The following is a 24,333-nucleotide window of genomic DNA, read 5'->3' as shown; positions in this document are numbered from 1 at the left end:
AGTCTTTCCTCTTCCTGGGTTGTTCATTTTTCTGGTTTTTCTTATCTTAAATTTACTGTCATCATTTCTCTGGCAATACCCTCGAGGCACTGCTTGTTGAAAATAGTCCATTTCTCTGAGAAACAGTATATCAAGTTCCTCAGTGGTCGCGTTGTAGTTAGCTGGCGAAGCACTGCCACTGTGATCAGGTTCCTCATCATAATTCATAATTTCCCTAGCTGCTGCATCTCTCTCTCTCTCTTTTGGCATTAATCTGAGTTGTCAACTTTCAACTTTCCTCTATGCTTAATATAAACCAATTCTCTTTGTTTGTTTTGTTCACTTTCTTTCTGTTTTTTAGTCAGGAGGCCCTTTCTTAAGCTGTCATTACGTTCATGATGTAACATGACATCCAAGTCAAAAGTACAGAAATAAAATTTGCTCACCAAACATGTATTAGTTGACTGTTTTAACAGGAGTGGAAAATTCGCAAGTTTGTAATTGTTTGTTTGTTTTTTTCCTTGCACCATTTTTGTTAACAAAATTAATGAGGAATCTTGGCACATATGTCTAAATGAGCAGAAAACAAGTCTTGTTGGAAATTCTTGTTGCTTACTGACTGTTGTTTGGACTGAAATGCTACATACGAGTCCTTGCTCTTTTCAATGGGCTGTCTTTCTCTCTCCCACTATCCTCCTCCTCTCGTTCGCCAGCAGGGAGCTCGTCATTTATTCATCACCCCAGCCAAATTAGCACTCGTTAGCCTCTGACTGTTTGCTTTATTTTATTTGACATCATTAGCCCATCCTCCTCTAAACAGGAGTGCTTATAGCTCTCTTGCCTAGCAACTTATACCGAGGTTGCGGCTTTCCCCCCTCGCCGGCTCCTCCTTAACCCTCTCTGGGTGTTGAACGCCCATGTGCTGCCCAGGTGCCACCTCCTGATGACGCGTGATACACATTCCTTGCTTCATTTCTGTCTCTCGTCTTCGCTTTCCATCACTGGCACGACTTTTGCGGCCTTCTCTGCATGCTCTCCGTGTATCAGGCCAACTCTAGTTAAAGTTGTAATGGAGGTGAAGAGACGGAGTCGACACCTTTAAACGTGCCACTTGATATTTGGTCTTTATTTTTTGTGACGTCAGTGGGAAGTCAAATTGAAAGGAAGCTTGCCAGTGTCATGGGGTCAGCGTGAACTTTTTTTTTGAGACGAAACACTGAGGCCGTAACCTGTGGCCCTTAAACCAAATCTACTGCCATTTTGCTTGCTCTTTTCTAGGATTTTGGAATTCACGAGAGAAGACTCGTGAATAGAAATTAAAAGAAGGACTTTGATACTGGTAGGTAGTCTGAATTTAATTATTAGAAATAAAAAGCCCTTAAACATAATGATCTGTGTTGTTATGATTGTTACCTTTTGCATACTGTTAGTGACTACAGAAACGTAAGTCACTCAGATGAGTCATGTTTCATGTTGACTTCACAGTTGGGACAAAAAAAACCCCAATCTGCTCCTGCTGATATACCAATGCTGATTTTTGCCTGTTGTGTGGTAAATAAATGATAACTGTTATTCGTCCACCATCTGTGACAATGTACTGTGTGCTTAGTGAGAGGGTTTCTCTACCATATGCTTCTTCTTGTGATGAAATCACTCCATCCTCAGACTTTCCCTTTTAGCTCCATGACTAAAGGAGGTAATTGGTTATGATGTTATTTATGTGACTCAGCAGCCTGACTGGAAATGTCAAAGAAGATACCAGTATCTGTCACACACACACACACACACACACACACACACACACACACACACACACACACACACACACACACACAGATGATGCTTCCAAAAGTCTGGGTGCACTACCATGAGTATCCTCTTCATGCACCGTTTTGCTTCAGTTGCATTGCTACTATTAATATTTCAAATAGATCCTGTGGCAAAACTGGTACTGATCAAACTTTTCCACCATAACATTTCCTGCAACTGAACTATGAGTCCATGAAACCAAGGGCTTGGGGCATGCTTTGTTGCCATGACAACTCCCTAAACCTATTTGTTATGATCTCAAAGCCAGAAAACCAAATCGCTTCGCAAAATCCTCTACAGTTATTATTGTTATGCAGGCTGTCAGTAAATCTGATTCCTTCAAGGTTTCGGTTCTCAAATCGGTCTGGTTCGAACAAAGGCACTCAAATGGGTTGCTCTTGGTCCTTGATCGCAAGTTATTTGGAGAAGTGGGTTTCCTTATAAATATATGTAATTAATCATGAAACATGTGAGCAATGTTGAAAAGTGTATAAAGTTCTTTGGGAAATTGCAATCATCCATCCATCCATCCATTATCCGTTACCGCTTATCCTGTGCAGGGCCATGGGCAACCTGGAGCCTATCCCAGCTGACTATGGGTGAGAGGCGGGGTACACCCTAGACAAGTCACCAGGTCATCACAGGGCTGACACACAACCATTCATACCTACGGTCAATTTAGAGCCACCAATTAACCTAACCTGCATGTCTTTGGACTGTGGGGGAAACCGGAGCACCCGGAGGAAACCCACGCAGATACGGGGAGAACATGCAAACGCCACACAGAAAGGTTCCTGTCAGCCACTGGGCTCAAACCCAGAACCTTCTTGCTGTGAGGCGACAGTGCTAACCACTACACCACTGTGCCGCCCCACGCAATCATGGATTTAACAATTATTCAGCCAAAATTTGCTAAATGTGTTATGTCAAGCATAGTAGTTGCTTAATGACTTCTATTAATTGATATATTCATATTCAATTGTTATGATCGTCTGTGTGTTACCACTAATACAGTGTTCAGGCAACTATAACAAATCTTTTTGGACTTGAAGATTGATAGCAAATCTTATTAGGAAACGATAATTCGACAAAAGAAACTGCTAGACTTAAAAAATAAGCCTTATTATTCTTACAAACTTGAAAAAATATATAATTTACCACTGAAAAGCAATCAGAGCTCGACTGATTGGAAACACTGAGTGAGAAAAACAACTGTGTCCAATTTAATTTTCAATCGGAATCGTTTCATGACAGGCTTGTGTGAACACGCCGACTTGTCGATGCGGCCCCTGAATTATTGATGGCTGTACACTGTTAAAAATGCAGCCTCAACCTTTTTATCACTCATCAAAGGGACGTGCCAATTAGATGGGGTGTTAAAAAATACACTGCATCAGGCGATCTTACTTAAAGCTGTGCTTGATGACACAAATTCCTGAACACCACAATGGCACCCAAATCCAAAATGGAGAAAATAAAGAACCGTTTGTACTTCGGAATTAATGTTGTTGCACAATGGTAGCCGACACGCAGCTCTCCAAGTCTTTGATGGTTAAATGAGCTCGGAACAGAGGGCTGACCGTCTGACAAGTCTGTGTCAGGTTAGAGAAGAAAAATGACAGAAAAGGGGAGATATAATAAGGGAGAAGGCTGCACAGGGATGAGGGTCGAGGGTCATGTGCCTAACACAGAGAGGAAGAGAGACAGAGAATGTGAGTGAATGATGAAAGAGAAGAAGGGAGGTGTGAAAAGAGAAAAAGAGGAATGGGAAGGTGTGAATATCAGTGGATCGAGCACTCCCAGGTGTAACACCCACACTGTTCGCACACTGAAACACAATTCTGGAAATGCCAGTAATGTGGGTGGAAAATGAGCACACACACACACCTAAAATGAATTGTTTAAATATTCTAATTAATGCTTTCTCTTTTCAAATTATGTAATTTTTTCAAAGGTATGACTCACAATTGTTTTTGAAAAGCATCCGGCCAGGTTAGGTTCAGTCATTCTGCATAAAATTAGGAAATGAAACCAAAAGGCAACGAGGAGCCGAGATCCAAGTTGGAGGATAAAGACAATCATAAATATCTTCAGCAGTAAGTTCAGAATCGTTAGAACATAAAAACTGTGAAGATGTGAAGAATAAGAAATGATTTCGGTCTCAGACTCTGATTGTAAGATAGAGAGTTCATCTATACAGTCTGTAAGTTAAGGAATTGTTTGAAGGGTATGATTAGGTAATTTTTTCCCACTACAATTGAGAATAAATATATGATAATAATTCACTCTATCTCTACATGACCTTCTTCATCATTACAGTCAACTTCAGAAATACTGACACCCTTCACTGCTTTAAGTTTCAAAAGAAAACTAGATAAAGACTGTGACTAAAATCACAGTAATTTGTGCTAGCTGTTACAAATCGGGACATCTGGTCACTGTACCCTATAGATCCGGAACGGTAAGAGGTAGAGAATGACGCTTAGTGAGGAAAAAAGTTGTGCCCTGCCACCCTGAACAAAAAACAAACAAAACAAAACAAAAAAACCCTGATTGAAAAAAATCATGAAAATTGACAGTTATAATTGATTGAAAAAAAAATGTCATGAATCATTCCGGTTCGGTGATCCGGATCACCACCAAAAGTCATAGCAGCACAATTCAGCCCAGAGGTATTCTTCATGTTAAATTTGGTGATGATTGGTTGAAAATCGAGGGAGAAATAGCATCCTGAAAATGTTATAATAATAATAATAATAATAATAATAATAATAATAGGAAGAAGAAGAAAGTAGAAAGATCTTGAGTGAGAGTAACAGTTTACACCAGCGCTGCTAGCACAAATGAACAAACTGCCTCAAAAAGGTTAAGTTGCCAAATCTGGTGTTGACGGTGTACCTGCAAGAAATCTAACAAAAGAAAGAAACAGAAAGATTTCTAAGAAAAAAAATTATACGCTTGAAGAAAAAAGTAAACTTTGTCAAATAACTTTTATCAAATAATGCCCTTTCCACTAGAACACCTTGGTTATACTACTGAATTTAGCTTTATATTCATGAATCAGTAAATAATGCAATCATTAATGGAACCTTACAGCCAAAACAGCAATTCCAGTCCATATTTCATCTCCCAGTTATTAGTATATAATATACAAACATAACATTTGTGACATTTTAACTCAGCTTTGAAAGGATTTCCAGTTATAAACCCCTTCTTTACTCCTGCATATTGCATTTTCATCTCAGGTTCTGCTCTGTATGTCAGTTTGAACTTTGAAGAAAAACAGAATCATTTGCTATTTTCTTTCTCGATCCACCAGAGAACAGGAGCCGATGAAAAGAAAATCGCAAAGCCGGAGAGTTCTGCAATCACACGGCACCGACATGAAGGTAGGAAAAATGTCAAAAGCCTCAACGTTTGCACATAGTATTTGGAAAACCAGCTTCATGTTGGCATTGTTGGTTCCTTAGAGTACTGAATGCTAATCAAAAGCAAAGTTTTATTTTTTTCAACAACTACAGACGGAGACTTGTGACTTGAAATCATGATGGTGACATGAAGGGAATAGTTCGTTTCTTTGACAATCTCAACGGATCAATATTTGGACAGCGTTGTTCAGTTTGAAACGCTGTGAAAATCTGATTCAAAGTCTGAAAATCTGATGAAACAAAACCATTCAGGAGAGCTCAGTTTTCTGAAATAAGAAACACTTTTCATTTAATATGAATTGGACTGAAATGAATCTGATCCAAATATTTCTCAAGTTCCTTAAACTTTAGTTATCTTGCATGATGAAGCTCAGTGAAATGACAGCAAATGTATTTAGCTAGCTGGATCGCTGAACAACCTGTCAACTCTCTTCAATTGCTTTTTTAACTAAATAACATTCTGTTTGTTAAACTGTCGATATTTTTCTGCCAGCTACCCAACATCGCCCCTGGGAGCTTAGCTGTTGTTCTTCAAGTATTTCGGTCTTGTTTTCTTGGCTCTGACGACCACTGTGTGTGTGTGTGTGTGTGTGTGTGTTTTAAGTGAAATGACTTTGTTACTTCCAAATGGAATGAATTAGGCTGTCATCAGAGGATTAGCAGCAGGTTACCAGCACAATTTTTTTTTTTTCGGGTTAAGAAAAACTTTCACAGTCTTTAAACACAGTCTCACATCTCCCAGAGTGAAGTCAAGATGATGTGTGAGTCAGTACTTTATTGCCGATGCCTTATGAGGCTTATTGAATCTCATAAGTGCAGCGCTGAAAGAAATGCTTTATGAGCCGATATCTCAAATCTCATCACATAAACTTTATAGCTGGGAATCAGCTTTATTATTCATGACGCCATGATTTTCTGATATTCGAGGAGGAGCTCGGGTAGATTTCTGAGTTATTTGTTAGATGTGCGTGTGTGTCGAAGGGTTCAGTGGTGAAATGCTTGAACTTTGCCTTAAAATGCTATTAATCAAGTCTTGATCTACTTGCAGAGATTGTAAAAAGGCCAGATTACTTTTTTTTCAAATCTTAAATAGTCCAGTTTTAGTGAACTTGTGTCCACTGTAGCATTAGATTCCTGTTCTTCTGGTGTTGTAGCCTAAAGGTTCAACATGTTGTGTGCTTGGAGATGCTTTTCTGCTCACCGTGGTTGTAAAGAGTGGTTATTAGCTCATCCGGCCGACAGGCCATGAGCTTATGCCATCATGTGTTGTCCGTCATCTGTCCATCGTCATCCACATTTCACGAAAATCGCTTCTTCTCTCTCAATTCTTTTATTCTTTTTGGCAGGAAGGTCGGTCTGCCTGGGGTGCATATAGCTTCTACCCAAATGTACATAATTGCAATTAATAATGAAGATATGGAGTAATCGATCCCTAACGAGCAGTTTCCACACAAATCGCTTCTTCTCCCTCAATTCTTCACCGATTTTGATTCTTTCTGGCATGAAGGTAAAGGTACCTAGGGTGCATATAACTTCTACCCATATTTGCTCAATTACAATTATTAATGAAGTTATGAACTAATTAAGATTTAATGAGCAGTTCAACAAAAATCGCTTTTTCTCGGTCAATTCCTCACCGTGGCGGCACGGTGGTGCAGTGGTTAGCGCTGTCGCCTCACAGCAAGAAGGTCCAGGTTCGAGCCCCGTGGCTGGCGAGGGCCTTTCTGTGTGGAGTTTGCATGTTCTCCCCGTGTCCGCGTGGGTTTCCTCCGGGTGCTCCGGTTTCCCCCACAGTCCAAAGACATGCAGGTTAGGTTAACTGGTGACTCTAAATTGACCGTAGGTGTGAATGTGAGTGTGAATGGTTGTCTGTGTCTATGTGTCAGCCCTGTGATGACCTGGCGACTTGTCCAGGGTGTACCCCGCCTTTCGCCCGTAGTCAGCTGGGATAGGCTCCAGCTTGCCTGCGACCCTGTAGAACAGGATAAAGCGGCTACAGATAATGAGATGAGATGAATTCCTCACCGTTTTGGATTATTTCTGGCAAATAGGTCGGTATTCCTAAGGTATATATAGCTTGTATATAGCGTATATAGCTTGCAACATTTATTGCACAAGGTGGCCCACTTCAGATCGTTCCTTCTGGACTAGACGGGGCTGGACTGAACTACACCATCATTGACAGTCTTGTTTGAGTTACTGTAGCCTTCCTGTCATGTCAGGCCAGTCTCTCAAAAACAATGGATTTCAGCTCACAGAACTGCATGGTATTTTTGTTGTTTTATGTATCATTCTGGTACAAAACTCTAGAGACTGTTGTGTGTAAAAATCCCAGATCAGCAGATTCTAAAATACCAAACCAGCCCATCTGGCGCCAATTACCATGCTATCGTCAAAGTCACTGAAATAATATGTTTTCCCCATTCTGATGTTTGATGTGAACATTAACTAAAGATCTTGACCTGTATCTGCATGATTTTGTGTATTGTGCTCCTGCCACATGATTGGTTATTGAGGTAATCGCATTGTAACACACTTTTATGCAGTTGTCATGGTTGGATTGGCTTTTTTGCCAACTACATACAGTGAAAGTCTGTTCTAACATGAATGAGCATGAATGAGATGATCCTGCCATTGGTGAGTGTGTAGTTGTAATAAAGGAGCTACATTTGGAAAGCCTGTATAACGTTGCGTGTTGTATCTACAAGCTGAACATACCCAAGACACACAGTTCCAGTGGTGTGTGTTTCATTCTTTCAGACTTAAATTAACATTGTTTTTGTCACACTACCCATCATACACTTATGAGATTGCTTGCCAATTTTTTCTCATTAAGATTATAACAAACTGCCAATACTTGTTTGCTTTTTTTAATCGGTTTTCCTCAGCTGACAAATCAGATGAGTGTGTATCATCTACAGTGTTACAGAGTCATACTCGAGAGATGAGGAAAACCCCTCAGCCCACTCCTCCCCCTCCATCTCGTTGCTATCTGAGACCACAGCCACGATCCCAGTGGAATAAATTGTCTCTGTTTTCAGAACGTAATGCCGTGAGGTCTTGAGAGATCCGCTCAGCAATAATAGCAACCGGCAGGCAAGTTTTGGGCAACATCACACACCTTCGAAATATCTTATGTGGCTTTGAAATGTGATGGTAGAAGAGGTTTTCACCAGTTACAGAGAGACTTCTTAGCCAGAAGGGCCTCTGTTTTGGGCAAATCCCAATAAAGGGTCTTAACTCCGGTGCTTAAGATTTTTTTTTTTTTACTCACTCAGTATCCAGTGGTTTTTAATGCAGGGAAAGCCTTGCTTGGCTTCGTCAACAGTTGGATTGCATTCTTGTAGCGATTAAAAGCAACAGAGACACAGGAGGAAGAAAAGGAGACCGGTGGGGAAAACAAGCAGTAGAACCTTCTGGAACAGGAACCATTTTGCCTCCTGAAAGCTCCGGCATCTGTTCTGAAGTACCACTGGATGCGAAGAAGGAATGGCAAAACAATAAGTGGGTTGAGAACTATACTGAGGAAGCGATGGAGCGATGGGGAGGGGAGTGAGAGAGCGTAAATGAGGGTGGGGAGAGAGTGGGGGATGCTGCACTTGGATCACGAGTGACTCGCTCAAACGTGGCGATTGTCTTTGCCCGCTCAATTTGAAGCCATCGGGAGACTGAGGCGAGAGGAAATTTATCTACCTGGCAAGCCTGCAAACACACATACACAGTTTCCAGAGCTCTCTCTCTCTCTCTCTCTCTCTCTCTCTCTCTCTTACACACACTCACACACACACACACACACCCTCTCTCTCACACACATGCTCCCTTCTCTCTCTCTGACTGAAACGATAACTGAGGCAACAGGCACATGCAACAGGGTGCAGGAGGCAAACTCATCTCATCTTATCCCCCCCTTTCTCATGAAGAGGAGGGGAATGAGGAGAGAAACAAGAAGCGAGAGCAGGATGCTCTAACACCCCAAGACAGTTTCGGAGAAAGAATTAACAGTTAAAGGTGATACCCTGCTTTTCAAAACAATTCCAGATTCCGGTTCCAACGCCAGCCCGCTGTTCAAGGCCATGACCAAACGCAAGTGGGAAGGGAGAAGAGAGGGCTTCAGGGTGAACACCACCCGTGAAGACGCGCAAGGTCCGGGCCGCTCTACCAGCAGGGGGCGCTTCTCTGAGTCCTGGAAAAGGCTGAGTTCCAGACAGGGGTCTACCAAGAGGTCAGGACTGGCAGCGCAGCAAGCAGCGGTAAGAACCGGAACAGCATCTGTCTGTGGCTCGACAGGTGGCTGGCACGGGTTGGCAGGGGGATGGCAAGGGGATGTGTGAGAAGGTGGAGGGCAAGGGTTTGGGTTGCCACATGGAGTGAAGGTGTGAGGGGCAATGGGGGTGGGGGGCAGGAAAGACTCTGGCTTAGGCAGGCTCACCTAAAGGTCCCTGATCATGTCTGATCGGTTTACTGGCAGTGTTTACTGTCATTCAGTCTTTATTCTGTTCTCTGTGAGCAAATTCACACAGAGAAGACAAACATTTCTCAAATAGGGACAAATATGGTTTCCAGCATCTGTAGGAAGACCAAAAAGGGAAGCACACTGGAAGTCAAATAGTGGCTGAAATTGTGCATAACAAAGAGAAACATCAAAAAAATGCTTAAATATCACCAGCTTTGGAGGCGTCATTGATAAAGGAAAGGGTGCTGGAGAGGTTAGGATTGAGTGTGTGATCTGGTTTTTTATCTGTGGAGAGTTAAGGCCAATTTATACTTCTGCGTAGAATCTACACTGCAGGTACGACGTAGCCGTGTACCCTACCGTACTCTATCTCGTAGCCTGAAACACCCTGTAGTCGGCTACAGCTGAGTGCTTCTTTGCTGGAATCCATCCTTCATGCATTTGTTTGAAGTGTGTTCAGTTGAACCAGTGTAGCACAGGCCCTCTGAGTCTCACAAAACTACAAACTCAAAGCTTTCCCTCCACTAACACATGACACACATCTTAGAGTAGATATTTTGTTTGATGGCTTGTGTGTGGATCAAACAGGCCCCTTTGGAAGCTTTAGAGAATCATCTGTTCTGTCCATATCTGCCTTCTGGACATTAGAGAGAACTGGAGAGACCTCTCTTACTCGATCTCTTTTTCTTTCTACATCTTTATGATCATGGCTAATTATGAAAATCATAGTTCTCTCTCTCTCTCTCTCTCTCTCTCTCTCTCTCTCTCGTCTTGATTTTAACAGAGCACTCAAGCATACCCTGCAGCGGTTCACGCGTCCTGGACCATCTGTCTCGCATCATAGCCTTCTGCTGTCTTTTCCCTCTCCACTTACTGATTCTCACTGCTCCACTTCCAGCACTTTGTATTGGACTTTTCGAAACCATTTACATTTCTGTACACTATTTTTTGTTTCGACTGCTTTTTTGTTTTTTACCCTAGCCAGTAAATCAAACCGCGTACAGCCTGTGTTATTGCCACTGGTAACTGTTAAATAATTACAGCAATTATAAGACAATTATGGAAATGATTGTGCAAACTCATCGCCAGCTCTTTGTTCCATAACAGCCGAGACTTTCAAAGAGTGACGCTTTCACCAATCTGAAGCCATATTAACATACCCGTTTTTTGGTTTTTTTTTCCCTTAGCTATTCTTGTTGATGCAAATTCCTGTCAGTTTGGAATACTGACATCTTGTTACCAGCTCCATTCACATGGTGATATATTGACATTTTCTTCTATTCTGAAAACAACAGATTTTCCAGGATTTAATTATGTTTGTCTTTGCATATATTTCCACAACAAGTAAATTCTAATGTTTGAAATATTTTCACTCCTAAAAGCTACAATTAAATCTTAATATCTCAATCATAGTATGTCGTTATTTAGACTAAATAGCACATTATTTTGACTTCATAGTAGGTATATCAGGTGAAAATTCAAATTCAATCCAAATTGCTTGAAACTGCACTCATTTAATTCAGAATTGATTGCAGAACAACACACTTTTTACAGAATTAAAATATGTTTATCCATTCTTGAGAAATTACAAATCAAAGATTGAAAAAACGGGGCTTAGTTTTTTAGAAAACTGCCGTAATATTCTGTATGAGGATCACATGGTCCAAAATGGGCCTCATTAACCAATGAGATCAAATATTTTTTCCTCATAACTTTTTTATTTTTAAAGATATTTACATGGAAATTGGCAGCACATAGATGGTTATATACTGAATACAAAGTTTGAGAAAGTAGTAAAAAACAAATTATGTAAATGAGTATTTAATTAGTATTCATTATGCTAATTAGGTAGCACTAAGATCTCAATATTTTTCATTAAAACAACTCCAGTTATATTCGAAAATAGTTATTTATTTGCATGAATAAGTTCGATTTGAAAAAAATAAGTGGGTAAAGCTATGAAAACTCACTTCAAAGTCTCCCGTGAATCATAACATCAAAACTAGCTGATGGAAAATTTTTGCTGAATCCTTCATCAGAAACTGTGAGAGAAGGAGTGGTGCTTTTCCGTGACTCAAAAAGCACCGGCAGTTTCCCGACGTCACGAGAGCAGAGTTTTACGCTGTTGTACCAACTTCAACCTGCCGTTACTCCCAAAGTACTGAACAGATCTTAACGAAATACATTTCTTTGCAAAGCAGAGATTAAAAGCTTTTTAAATGATAGCATTCACGATAGAAAATATTCAAGATTTACGCAATGACAGGTTTGGAAACTTAGATGAGTGTCTGCATGGACAGTTTTCACAGCACGGCCAGCGAGTGTCTGATATGCCTATTCATAGCTCATTATTTCAACTTAATATATAGTTATTTTGACTGATAATAACTATTGTGTTGTCATTTCAACTTAATATTTAACACCCACAATCTATCAGTATGACTAATTAATTGATGGTTAGCTTATAGTTCTTATTCCATACGCTCTTTCCTGGATGGGTTTTGACTCTTAATATTTACATTGATGGAACTATGTAATAGCCATAGTGCTCATTTTGACCAATTCTCAGCCATACCTGATGAGTTTTCCCAAACCGCCACACATTTCTTCTAAGTGTACAGAATGCATTGAAAAAGTTTGCCAAATTTTTCACAAAAAAATTTGGCAAAAGGGACAAAACCAACTTACCCAATGGCACCACCAAACTTTGTTGTCATTGTTGTTTGGAAACATCAAGAATTTGCAGATCCATACTCCGGAGGCTGCTTCTTTAGATACTGTGTGGGAACTCGACTATAATAGACATGTTTAGCCAGCTAACTTTGTCCAACTTTCTTTGTTGCTAGGTCATGGCTTCGACATGCCTAGTCTCTAAAAAAATGACTGATATGCTGGATTTGGATGGGATACTTCTGTAATAATTGCATTACCCTGCCTCCACATTTAAAAATAACCCAGTCTGAATTGGGCCTTAAAATAATTTCTCCCACTTCAGAAAACAGATTCAGAGAACTTTATTTATTGTGTTTTTTTTTTTTTTGTTGCTGGAACACTCATGCCAAATGAGCATGCTTTATTTTTGACATCTCACTTTTGGCAGCACTTGAAATTGAAGCCCTTGTTAGTATGTTGTAATGGCATCATCGTGACCATGAAGGAGTATAAAGATAAACGAAGTAAGGGGGCAATTGGTTCCAGTGACCTTTTATGCAGGAAGTGTGATTTTAGGCTAGGCAGACTGAAAGCGAAGTCATAAGCACTAAAGTAAACAGTGTAAAAAAAAAAAAAAAAAACCTGCAGCATGCCAACACAGCTATGCTCAAACAACACACACAAGCCACACTTTTAGTTAGTGTGTGTGTTTGGGAGCAGGTGTATATTTGTGTGCTGGAAGGAATGTGTGTGTGTGTGTCCATGTGTACATACGTGTGCTAATAACGATCTTAGCAACTGTAACTTAGAAACAAGAGTTTTCCATGCACCCATTGTTCCCTTGTATTAGTTTAGCAGCACATCATGTTGCATCGTGGGATGGTGTTATAGTGAGCAGTAAATATGAGAACATTCTGGTTTAATGGCAGTCACCTTTCATACCAAATATAACGCAAGAGACTATTATTATTATTATTATTATTATTATTATTATTATCAATTGACTGAACGCTATTGACTGAAAAACTCCTGTGTGCTGCCCAACCCCATATTTTGGTTGGCTGGATAGTAGCTATGCTAATATAAGTTATGTAATAACTGTGTGTACAGTGAGCTAGTTGCTGAATTAAGTTAATTAATTGGACAAAATATTTGGCTATGAGCTGTGGGTCTCTCATCATCTGGCTAGAAAAAGCAAATAACTGGAAAAGATATAGAAATATGTCCTTTGGAGAAAAAAAAAAAAGAAACCAGAGGGCCCTGACAAATTCCAGAGTGCCCACAAAACTCTTAACCTACTTTAACCTGAGGCCATGTTAGCCCTCTTTACCCTTCCTCACTTTCTCCACCTCTCTCTTTCTCCACACAACACAACTTGCTCCTTAATCCCTCTTGGTTTGCTCGCAGTGAGGGGCAAACGGATCAGTTGGGAATTAGCTCCAAGTGCCCCCTGGAAGATTTGGAGTTGGGCAGATTTCATGCTGCTGCCACAGGGCATTAAGCTGGTTTGGATGTAGGTTACTTTTGGTTGTCATGGAGACCACTGGGGATATTGCCTAACACAACACAACATGACCCAACACAACACGTTAACAAGCTGTGTAGTGGACTCGCAGAACATGTTAACGATCTTGTCTGAATAATGCTGTCGGAACAGTTCCTCAGCAGTAATGCCTTATGCTGCTTTTATACTGATTTTCTGCTGTAATTACGATTCCTTGATTTATTCATCAGCCTTTATATAATTTGTACTCAAAACACAAATCCACATTTGCATTCAGGCATTGAATGCCTAAAACAATGCATCATTTCTACAGTTCAACACTTTTAAATTATTGGGTTTATTTTAATAATCTACATTACTGGCATTTAGCATATCCAGAGCAGCATACAACATACGCAGAGCAGCCTGAGAAGCAGTTGGGGGTTGGGTGCCTTACTCAAGGGCACGTCAGCTATTCCTGCTGGTCCAGGGAATCAAACCAGTAACCTTCTGGTCCCAAAGCTGCTTCTCTAACCATTAGACCATGGCTTCCCTTTGAAACCATGAAAAGCAATTAGCAGTTTCAGAATTTCAGATTTTATTTTATTTGTGTGTGTGTGTGTTATGAGCCCACTGAGTTAGCAGTTAGCATCTTTACTCTTATTTTCTATAATCACAGATTGACTTTTAGCTTGTCTAAGTTGAACTAGCATCCCCTTCCATATTAGAATGTCTTTATTTGTTAGCATTGTTGGACTGTACACTGATCAGTGGCTAAGCTCAAGTGAACACCACCTCCATTACCAACAACATATAAAAAAATGTAATGTTAGCTGGCTCGCTAACTTACCCAATCACCGCTGGGGTTTCAGGAGCTGTGGAGATTTGTTAGCTAGCTAACTGGCTCAGTAATTCATATATATGTAGGGTGACCAGATGTCTCGGTTTTACCGGGACAGTCCCAGTTTGGGGTTGTGTGTCCCGAGTCCCGACAAAAGTCTGTCGGGACACGGATATGTCCCAGTTTTCGCCACTCGCGACGTTTGTGACTGAGCAGCGTGGGAATCATTAGCGGAGAAATGTCTGCATTTACTATTTTGATGAATTGACAGGAATCGCAAACTTTCCTGGTTACTGCCCCCTGGCCCTGTGGCATGGGTGTTTATTTAGCCACATTATTCCAGACAACAGAACGTGTTGCCATGCAACAATAAAATAAACATTAACTGGCGCGAATGTTCTTTGTCTAGCAGCTAGCAGCAGTAATGCCGCAGCAATTATGCCGAAAAGAAAATGTACCTTTTCCAAAGATTTACAGGGCACCTACCCCTTCCTCCGAGAGGTGCAGAACAATGCGCACGAAGCCGACTGCACACACTGTAAGTGCTTTGTTCTTGTACTGAGTTGGGTAGCCTATGCTGCAAATGCTGTGCGCTCCTGTGGGGGCTTTCCTTGGGCTGTCGCCCCTCTCCTCCTTTACTGCTGTTTTGTTTGAGTGTATATTTACGGAAGCCGCGAGAGGCCCTTCATATAATCTTTTTTTATTCACCTTGTTATGCCAAGATAACGACATAATTAATTCAGGATCTCGAGAAAACAACACAACTAATTCGAGATCTCGAGAAAACAAAACCGTTATTCCGAGATCTCGAGAAAACAAAACCTTTATTCCGAGATCTCAAGAAAACAAAACAATTATTTCATGATCTCAGCTGGATCACTGTATCTCCGTCGGTAGAGACGAAGCCGGGCCAGTCTTCTGTGGAGGTGCTGCGGACTAATTTTGAAATTATCCCTTATTAAAAGACTTAATGCAATCTCTCCCTGTGTCAACCCCTGATCAAAATATTGCCTTATTAGGTGATCGATTATTCCAGACATTCTAATGACCAAAGTTGCGTCTATACAGAATGAGAAATAGCCCCAAAGTCAGTCTTGGCGCACCTGAATGAACCATTTCTCAGCCGTTTACTCGAGATCATGAAATAATTGTTTTGTTTTCTCGAGATCTCAAAATAACGGTTTTGTTTTCTCGAGATCATGGAATAATTGTTTTGTTTTCTTGAGATCTCGAAATAACGGTTTTGTTTTCTCGAGATCTCAAATTAGTTGTGTTGTTTTCTCGAGATCTTGAATTAATTATGCCGTTATCTCGGGATAACAAGGTGAATAAAAAAAAAGGATTATATGAAGGGTCTCTCTCGGCTTCCATAGTATATATTCTCAAATCACTTGTGTCTTTTTTGTGTGGATCTATCACCACACACATCCCCGTCACTTTCCAAGGCTAGCAACATGATATCTGAGCTAACGGGTAAGCTGGCAGAACTATCAGAAAGACAATCAGATAAACAAGCATCACCACAACCTCCTGAGACTGGCAATAGGCAATCACCAACAACAGCAGTGGATGTAACCCCAAGCCCCTCTGTATCTCCTTCACCCCCCAGACTGCGTTTTCCTGAGAAAATGGAGAGACTATTGTCTTTAAGCCGAGTGTCTTTGGCAAGCCCAAGAGGACACTCAAATCAAGTACCGTACACAGAGCTGTCTCATGGTCAGGCCTTGTGTACCCCAAAATCTCTAATGATATATCCAACTGCCACAGCACCCAAGAAACAGAGGGCACCACCTCCCCCTGTGATTACAGATAAGACTCAAGGACCATGTGCACAGCTACAGTTCACCAGCAGCAGTGAAGACCTTCATGTTGGAACGAACTGATATAATCTGGGTCCAGATGGTAGTTTTGAAAATAAGCTGGGACCCACGACGTACTTTTCTATTCCTGTGCTAACAAGAAGGAGAGGTGTTCTTATTCATCCTATCAATGGGGTAAACTCGTCAAATCTCCTTCCAGTTCCAAAACAACCACAGAACGCTTCTGTGGAAATTATCCCCACATTCACTGTAAAACTAGCTCTTCAGAATGTAAGATCACTTAATAAGCCTTTTTTAATTAATGACTTCATCGGTACACACAAACTGGATTTTATGCTTCTTACTGAAACTTGGCTTGAACAATCAAGTAGCTCTATTACTCTTATTGAAGCAACTCCCCCACTCTTTGATTTCATGAGTGTTGGAAGAGCCAATAAACGGGGAGGAGGAATAGCAAATATATACAAGGCATGTTTTCAGTACAAACAGACAACTCTTGGTGATTTTACATCTTTTGAATACCTAAGTGCAATCCTAAAATGTTCTTCTAACATATTAGTGTTGACTATTTACAGACCACCAAGACTTTCTGCACCACTGTTCCTAGAGGAGTTTGGGGAACTGTTGTCAAATATTTGTTTAGAGTTTGACAATCTTATTATTTCTGGGGATTTTAATTTCCATGTTGATAATCCAGATAACACATATGCAAATGAATTTCTTACACTGATTGATGCCTTCAACCTAACACAACATGTACAAGGGCCAACACACTCCTATGGCCACACCCTCGACCTTGTCATCACTAATGCCGGTTTTCCACTACAAACGCGGCTGAGCCGTGCCGTGCTGAGTCGAGCTGAGTCGAGCTGAGCGGGGCTGTTGGAGTTACATTTTGACTACAACTGCGCTGAACCGTGCTGGCTGGAAGTGGGTGGACACATTGGGTGGAGTTAGCGAAAGTGGGTGGACGTCACGTGATGTCGTTAAGCAGCGCAAACAGTGACATCAGTGATCTTTTAAGCGGTAGTCTCACGACCCGAATACTAAACAATAAACATGGAGGACATGGAGTCGTTAGTGTTGCTGGTCTTGGTGCTGTGGCTTGTTGTCACCACCAACGCCAACAGATACTGGCAAGAGCGTATAGATGAGACGAGGTGCATAAGGCTTCAAAAATTCTCGTAATTCGTAATTCTTCTTCTTCCGGGTTTACGGTGTTTACAGATCCCAGCGTGCTCGCGGGGCGTGTGTGGGCATGTGAGGACACTCCTCCTCACCAATCAGTGCACAGGGGAGTGTCTGCTCACGCCCCCAGCCTCACTTGGCTCGCTTTGGCTCGCTTCAGCCCCACTCCAAAACGGTGTGAGTTTTAGGGGCTAAGCAGGGCTGAAGCGAGCCGAGTCGTGCTGTTTTTTGGTAGTCGAAACGCGAGCCGTGTCGGGCTGAAGTGAGCTGAAGTGAGCTGAAAAAGGGTAGTGGAAAAGGGCCATAAGGGTCTTAATGTATCTACTAGTGTCATGGACCTGGGTATATCTGATCATTTCTGTGTTTTCTTTGATGTTTCTATTTCCCCTCACTTTCAAAACAAGTCTGTGACTGTAAAAAAGAGGGTAATTACCAATGGCACAGCAGCTCTTTTTGAGCAGGCACTCTCAGAACTCCCATGTCAATCTTCAGATTGTGCAGATGATCTAATGGAAATTTTTAATTCAAGAATGAATCATATTATGGATGCTATTGCTCCTTTAAAAACCAAAAGAGCCATAGACAAAGGAAAAGCACCCTGGAAACTAAATCCAACAGTTAAAATGTTAAAGAGGGAATGTAGAAAGTCTGAAAGAAAATGGCGTAAATCTAAACTCCAGATTCATTATCAAATCTACAAAGGGATGTTATGTAAATACAACTTAGAAATTTCTAAAGCAAGACAGTCTTTTTTTGCTGACATTATTAATAGGAATATCAACAATGCCCGTGTGCTATTTTCTACAGTTGAAAAGCTAACAAACGCATCAAAACAAATGCCTTCTGAATTTCTCTCAGTTAACACATGCAACGACTTTGCATCTTTTTTCAAAGGAAAGATTGATAAAATACGTATGAATATAGCCACACAGGTGCAAACACTTCAAAATCTGGAACCATTGGATAACGAGAGAGGGGGTCGTAATACAATGTCAACATTTAGTTTAATTGATGTTGAGACTCTGAGAAAAACAGTACAAAGTCTCAGCTCCTCCACATCTGAAATGGACATTTTACCTACAGTCTTTTTCAAATCTGTTCTTCACCTAATATGGAGCGCAGGTGGCCAAGTGGTTAGAGCGCTTGACCGCTAAGCGAACGGTCCCTGGTTCGAGCCTCGGCTCGACAGGGATCTGGGGCTCGCTCCCTGTCCACCCAGCAATGAATGGGGACCTGGTGGAAACACTGGGGAAGTTAAAGGCGGCGAGGAAAGGAACTGGCCACCCTACCTCACTATGCCGATGGCCCAGGACAAGTGCGCTCTCTAACAGGCACTCCCCCAATGTACGAATCGTATATGGGACCCCCCTTTTTTTTTGCTCACCTAATATCAGATGAGGTACTTCAGATTATCAACACCTCCTTACGAACTGGCATGTTTCCCTCATCTCTGAAAAAAGCGGTTGTAAAACCCCTACTGAAAAAGAATAACCTGGATGTCTCAGTACTCAACAACTACAGGCCCATATCCAATTTGCCATTCGTTGGTAAAATAATTGAAAAAATTGTTTTTAATCAATTAACTGCCTCCCTGACATTAAACGGATGTTTTGATAAGTTTCAGTCAGGTTTTCGTGCCAATCATAGCACTGAAACAGCTCTTACTAAAGTCATGAATGACCTACATCTTAATTCTGATGCTGGTAAAACATCAGTCTTGGTGCTTTTAGACTTAAGTGCTGCATTTGACACGGTAGATCATTCCATACTGTTACATCGACTGGAGCATTGGGTTGGATTTACTGGTATAGTAATCAACTGGTTAAAATCTTACCTACAACAAAGATTTTTTTATGTGGCCATTGGAGGCCACAGTTCATCACCCGTGTCCTTGAACTGTGGGGTTCCCCAGGGCTCAATCTTGGGACCATTACTATTCAACCTTTATATGCTCCCACTTGGACAAATTATTAAGAATAACTCAAACTTCCATAGCTATGCAGATGACACTCAGCTTTACTTAGCTATGTCACCTAATGACTATGCCCCTTTTGAGTCTCTTCATAGATGCATTGACCAAATTAACAAATGGATGTCTCACAATTTTCTTCAGCTGAACGCAGATAAAACTGAAGCAATTATATTTGGCAAAAAGGAGGAAAGGCTTAGGATTGCCACTGTTCTTGAAACTAAGGGGCTTAAAGCAAAGGATACTGTCAAAAACCTTGGTGTCCTTATTGACAGCGAACTTAACTTCAACAGTCATATGAAAGTGGTAAAAAAGTCTGCATTCTATCACCTAAAAAACATTTCTAAACTCAGGGGTCTCATGTCAAAACATGATCTAGAAAAACTTATTCATGCTTTCATCTCCAGTAGGGTTGATTACTGCAATAGCCTTTTCACAGGTCTTCCAAAAAAGACCATCAAAGAGCTTCAACTAATCCAAAATGCAGCAGCAAGGGTTCTTACAAGAACAAAAAGGGTAGTCCATATCACTCCAATCCTAAGGTCTCTGCACTGGCTCCCAGTGAGCTATAGAATTGACTTTAAAGCACTACTTCTTCTATTTAAAACATTAAATGGGATGGGACCCAGCTACCTACTGGATATGTTTCAATTATATGCACCAACTAGGTCTCTAAGATCACAGGAGAAAAACTTGCTAGTAATACCAGCTGTCAAAACGAAGTGTGGTGAAGCAGCCTTTAGTTGCTATGCTGCTAAGCTTTGGAACCAACTTCCAGATGATATCAAAATGCTCCTACTGTTGTTAGTTTTAAATCCAGGCTCAAGACAAAGCTGTTTTCAGATGCTTTCACTTGATTAATTTTTACCTAAGTAATTAATTTCCTTTAACATAATTTCTTTTAATTTTGATTTTAATGATTTTACTTTCTTTATTTTAATTTCTTTTTAATCTTGGATTTTAATGATTTTACTTTTACTTTAATTCTTTGTTACTGTGATCCTCATAGATTTTGTCTGCGGGACGATTTTTGGTGATCCTCGTAGATTTTGTCTGCGGGACGATTTTATTTGGTGATCCTCGTAGATTTTGTCTGCGGGACGATTTTTGGTGATCCTTGTGGAAGAGCCACGGGAAGAGCGCGCTTTATGTGATCCTCGTAGATTTTGTCTGCGGGATGATTTTTGGTGATCCTCGTGGAAGAGCCACGGGAAGAGCGCGCTTTATGAGTTAAACCCACAATAATAATTAATCTCGAGGCTGATTCCTTTTTTGAACTTTATTTCATTTTATTATTTTATTTCTACTATTGTTTAATTCTTATTATTTTTCTTCCCCAATTATTTTATGTAATTTTATTTTCTATTGCTTACTGTTCTGCTTTTACTTCTGTAAAGCACATTGAACTGCCACTGTGTATGAAATGTGCTATATAAATAAACTTGCCTTGCCTTGCCTTCTGTTTAACGTACCATTCTGACAGCAATATGGCCAAACTGTGTTGAACAGCTTGTTGCACCTTCTATTAAAGTGTTCACTTTTGTACACATCTTCTTGCTTTATTCACTCAGTTGTGGGGAATGATTAGTAAGGTTGATTCTGACCTAGGCTATGAGGTCACATATCTACTTTTTAAGTTCATGCTATAGTGCATACAATTTTAGAGATATAGCCTACATGTGCATATGCATTCTTCTTGGTGTTCTCACAAACAGGTGAAATAAATCAGTTTAAATGTGGCCTATGGACATAGCCTGGCCTATTCTTAGCCATTACAACATCTGTTGTCTGACCATAATTTAACTGATCTGTATACCACTATGCTACTAGATAACAAAATGCCTGTTTCTTTTATTTCATGTGAGACGTTGATAAATGTGAGCTTCAACAAAATGATAAGAGCACCTCTCTGAGTGTCACGTTTACGTAAAAAAAAGGTGTGCGTGCACGAGCATGGTCGCGCGCAAAAGTGTCCCGGTTTCAGACTAGGGAAATCTGGTCACCCTATATACAGGGTGACCCAAAAAGATACGTACCCATGAAAATTTCAATTGTGGCTTTGATTAAAAAGGTATTTATTTCAAATTACAACCACACATTATTCAGTTTATGGAAGACCATTCACCAGAGTTTCAGCTATTTCTGTCAATTTTTAGTCAATTTATGGCTTTCCCAAGATGTGTTCTAGATGTCCACCATTTCGTTGCAAGCAAAACTGTACTCGTCTGGCAAAGTTTTGAATCACTTTTATACACTCCTCTTTCATTAGCTGCAAATGATCATCCATAGGTTCACCTTTCACGTCCTGCAACAGAAAAGACATTAGTTAAAAAATGGATTTTTTATCGAATAAAATATGGGTACGCATCTTTTTGGGTCACCCTGTATATATATGTTTCTTGTTACATAGTTAGCTATCTAGCAAAGATGCCCCTTACACATTATCCTAAGCATTACCTATGGGCTGTGCATCACTGAGATATTTTTAACACAACAAGCAGTCACTAATGAATATTGATGTGATATCTTTAATTTAATGGAAAACAGCAAAAGGTCTGGCTAGCTAGTCTCACTCACTCGGCTAGCTAATGGTTTACGTGGACACATTTCCTTAGGTTGGAAGTGTGAAGGTTCTGGATAACTTGAGCCAGGGATGCTCATCAGTCTCTGTTTCGTTCAGACATGACTAAGCGTTTGGATGCCTGAAGTTTGGATGCGTGAATCTTCCAGGATTCATCTCATCTCATCTCATCTCATCTCATCTCATCTCATCTCATTATCTCTAGCTGCTTTATCCTGTTCTACAGGGTCGCAGGCAAGCTGGAGCCTATCCCAGCTGACTACAGGCGAAAGGCGGGGTACACCCTGGACAAGTCGCCAGGTCATCACAGGGCTGACACATAGACACAGACAACCATTCACACTCACACCTACGGTCAATTTAGAGTCACCAGTTAACCTAACCTGCATGTCTTTGGACTGTGGGGGAAACCGGAGCACCCGGAGGAAACCCACGCGGACACGGGGAGAACATGCAAACTCCACACAGAAAGGCCCTCGCCGGCCCTGGGGCTCGAACCCAGGACCTTCTTGCTGTGAGGCGACAGCGCTAACCACTACACCACCGTGCCGCCCCGATGATGATTATTATTATTATTATCTCATCTCATTATCTCTAGCTGCTTTATCCTGTTCTACAGGGTCGCAGGCGAGCTGGAGCCTATCCCAGCTGACTACGGGCGAAAGGCGGGGTACACCCTGGACAAGTCGCCAGGTCATCACAGGGCTGACACATAGACACAGACAACCATTCACACTCACACCTACGGTCAATTTAGAGTCACCAGTTAACCTAACCTGCATGTCTTTGGACTGTGGGGGAAACCGGAGCACCCGGAGGAAACCCACGCGGACATGGGGAGAACATGCAAACTCCACACAGAAAGCCCCTCGCCGGCCACAGGGCTCGAACCTGGACCTTCTTGCTGTGAGGCGACAGCGCTAACCACTACACCACCGTGCCGCCCTCTTCCAGGATTAAATGTATTTATTTATTTATTTATTTATTTATGTTTTTTTTAAAACTCTGTAACAATGATCACAAAAAATTGCTCAAAAAAAGTACCATTACAGTGAACCATATACTCAAGTACAGTAACAGGAGTATTTGTAGTTTCTTACTTTCCACCCTGACACTGATGACGTCTTTTGATTTCAGTTAACTTTCTTTATAAGCCCATTGATTTAACCTAACAGTGGGGGTTTTAAAGGAAGCTAATCCGATGTAGGTTTAACCAGCTCACTTGTGTATTAGCTCGGCCTTCATGACTCTTGGGTTTCTAATCCTGGTTGCATTTATCACAAACAATATCCCAACCTCAACTTGAATAAGAGGCGTGAATTGGAGAAGTCCTCTCCACTGCAGAGGCTCCTGGTATCTAGGGACGGAGAATATGGCAGCTAAGCCGGTCCACTGGGATGCCAACAGTGCTTGTGGTATTCTAATGAGCTTACAGACCTGCCAACACACTGTTGGTAAAAGCCTCATTTGAAAGTCCAGAATAAAACACCAGTGACAGAAATCACTCTCGGCTTGGACACTTCTGTAATTGGTTGTGGGTGTATACATTCACAAGCCACTTTAATAGGAATGCTTGTACCCCCAGTCATTTATGCAATTATCCAACCAGCCAATCATGTGGCTGCTTTACAATGCATAAAATCATGCAAATACAGATCAAGAGTTTCTACTAGAACTGAGCAGTTGAAGATTGGAAAATCTGTAGCCTCAGATTATTGTTCTTGGCTGACAGGATTGACACACTGTGCATTCTGAGATGCTTTTCTGTTCACTATGGTTGTAAAGAGTGGCTTTTTGAGTTGCCACAGACCGTAGTCTTGTCAACTCGAACCATACTCCTCTGACCACTTGCATCTGCAAAACATTTCCGCCCACAGAACTGCTACTCACTGGATTTTTTTTGCTTTTTTTTTCGCCTTGCACCATGCTGTGTAAACTAGCAGTAAACTTAGTTCCTGCTGTGTGTGAAAATCCCAGGAGATCAGCAGTTTCTGAAATCCTGAATCCAGCTTATTTGGCACCTCCATGGTCAAATTCTGAAGTTTGATGTGAACATTAACTGAACCTCTTGATCTGAATCTGCATGATTTTCCAGTCATCTTCCAGTCCGTCATCTTCCAGTGTGAAGAA

At 41.1% G+C, this 24,333-nt stretch overlaps 1 protein-coding gene across 1 annotated transcript in view; it reads left to right on the top strand.

Annotated features, from left to right (window-relative positions):
* The first annotated feature begins 9,289 nt into the window (after positions 1 to 9,289).
* The window catches only part of trpm3 (transient receptor potential cation channel, subfamily M, member 3), a 421,760-nt gene continuing 406,716 nt past the window's right edge, over positions 9,290 to 24,333 (top strand). Inside the window, exon 1 of the mRNA XM_060906727.1 lies at positions 9,290 to 9,466. Within this exon, the coding sequence (XP_060762710.1) occupies positions 9,290 to 9,466 (177 nt within the window). The remainder of the gene's footprint in view (positions 9,467 to 24,333) is intronic.

This window comes from Neoarius graeffei, chromosome 24 (genome assembly GCF_027579695.1).
Source record: "Neoarius graeffei isolate fNeoGra1 chromosome 24, fNeoGra1.pri, whole genome shotgun sequence".
Classification (NCBI taxonomy): Eukaryota; Metazoa; Chordata; class Actinopteri; order Siluriformes; family Ariidae; genus Neoarius; species Neoarius graeffei.
The sequence above is the reverse complement of the archived record's forward strand: the minus strand, read 5'-3'. Positions and strand labels throughout refer to the sequence as shown.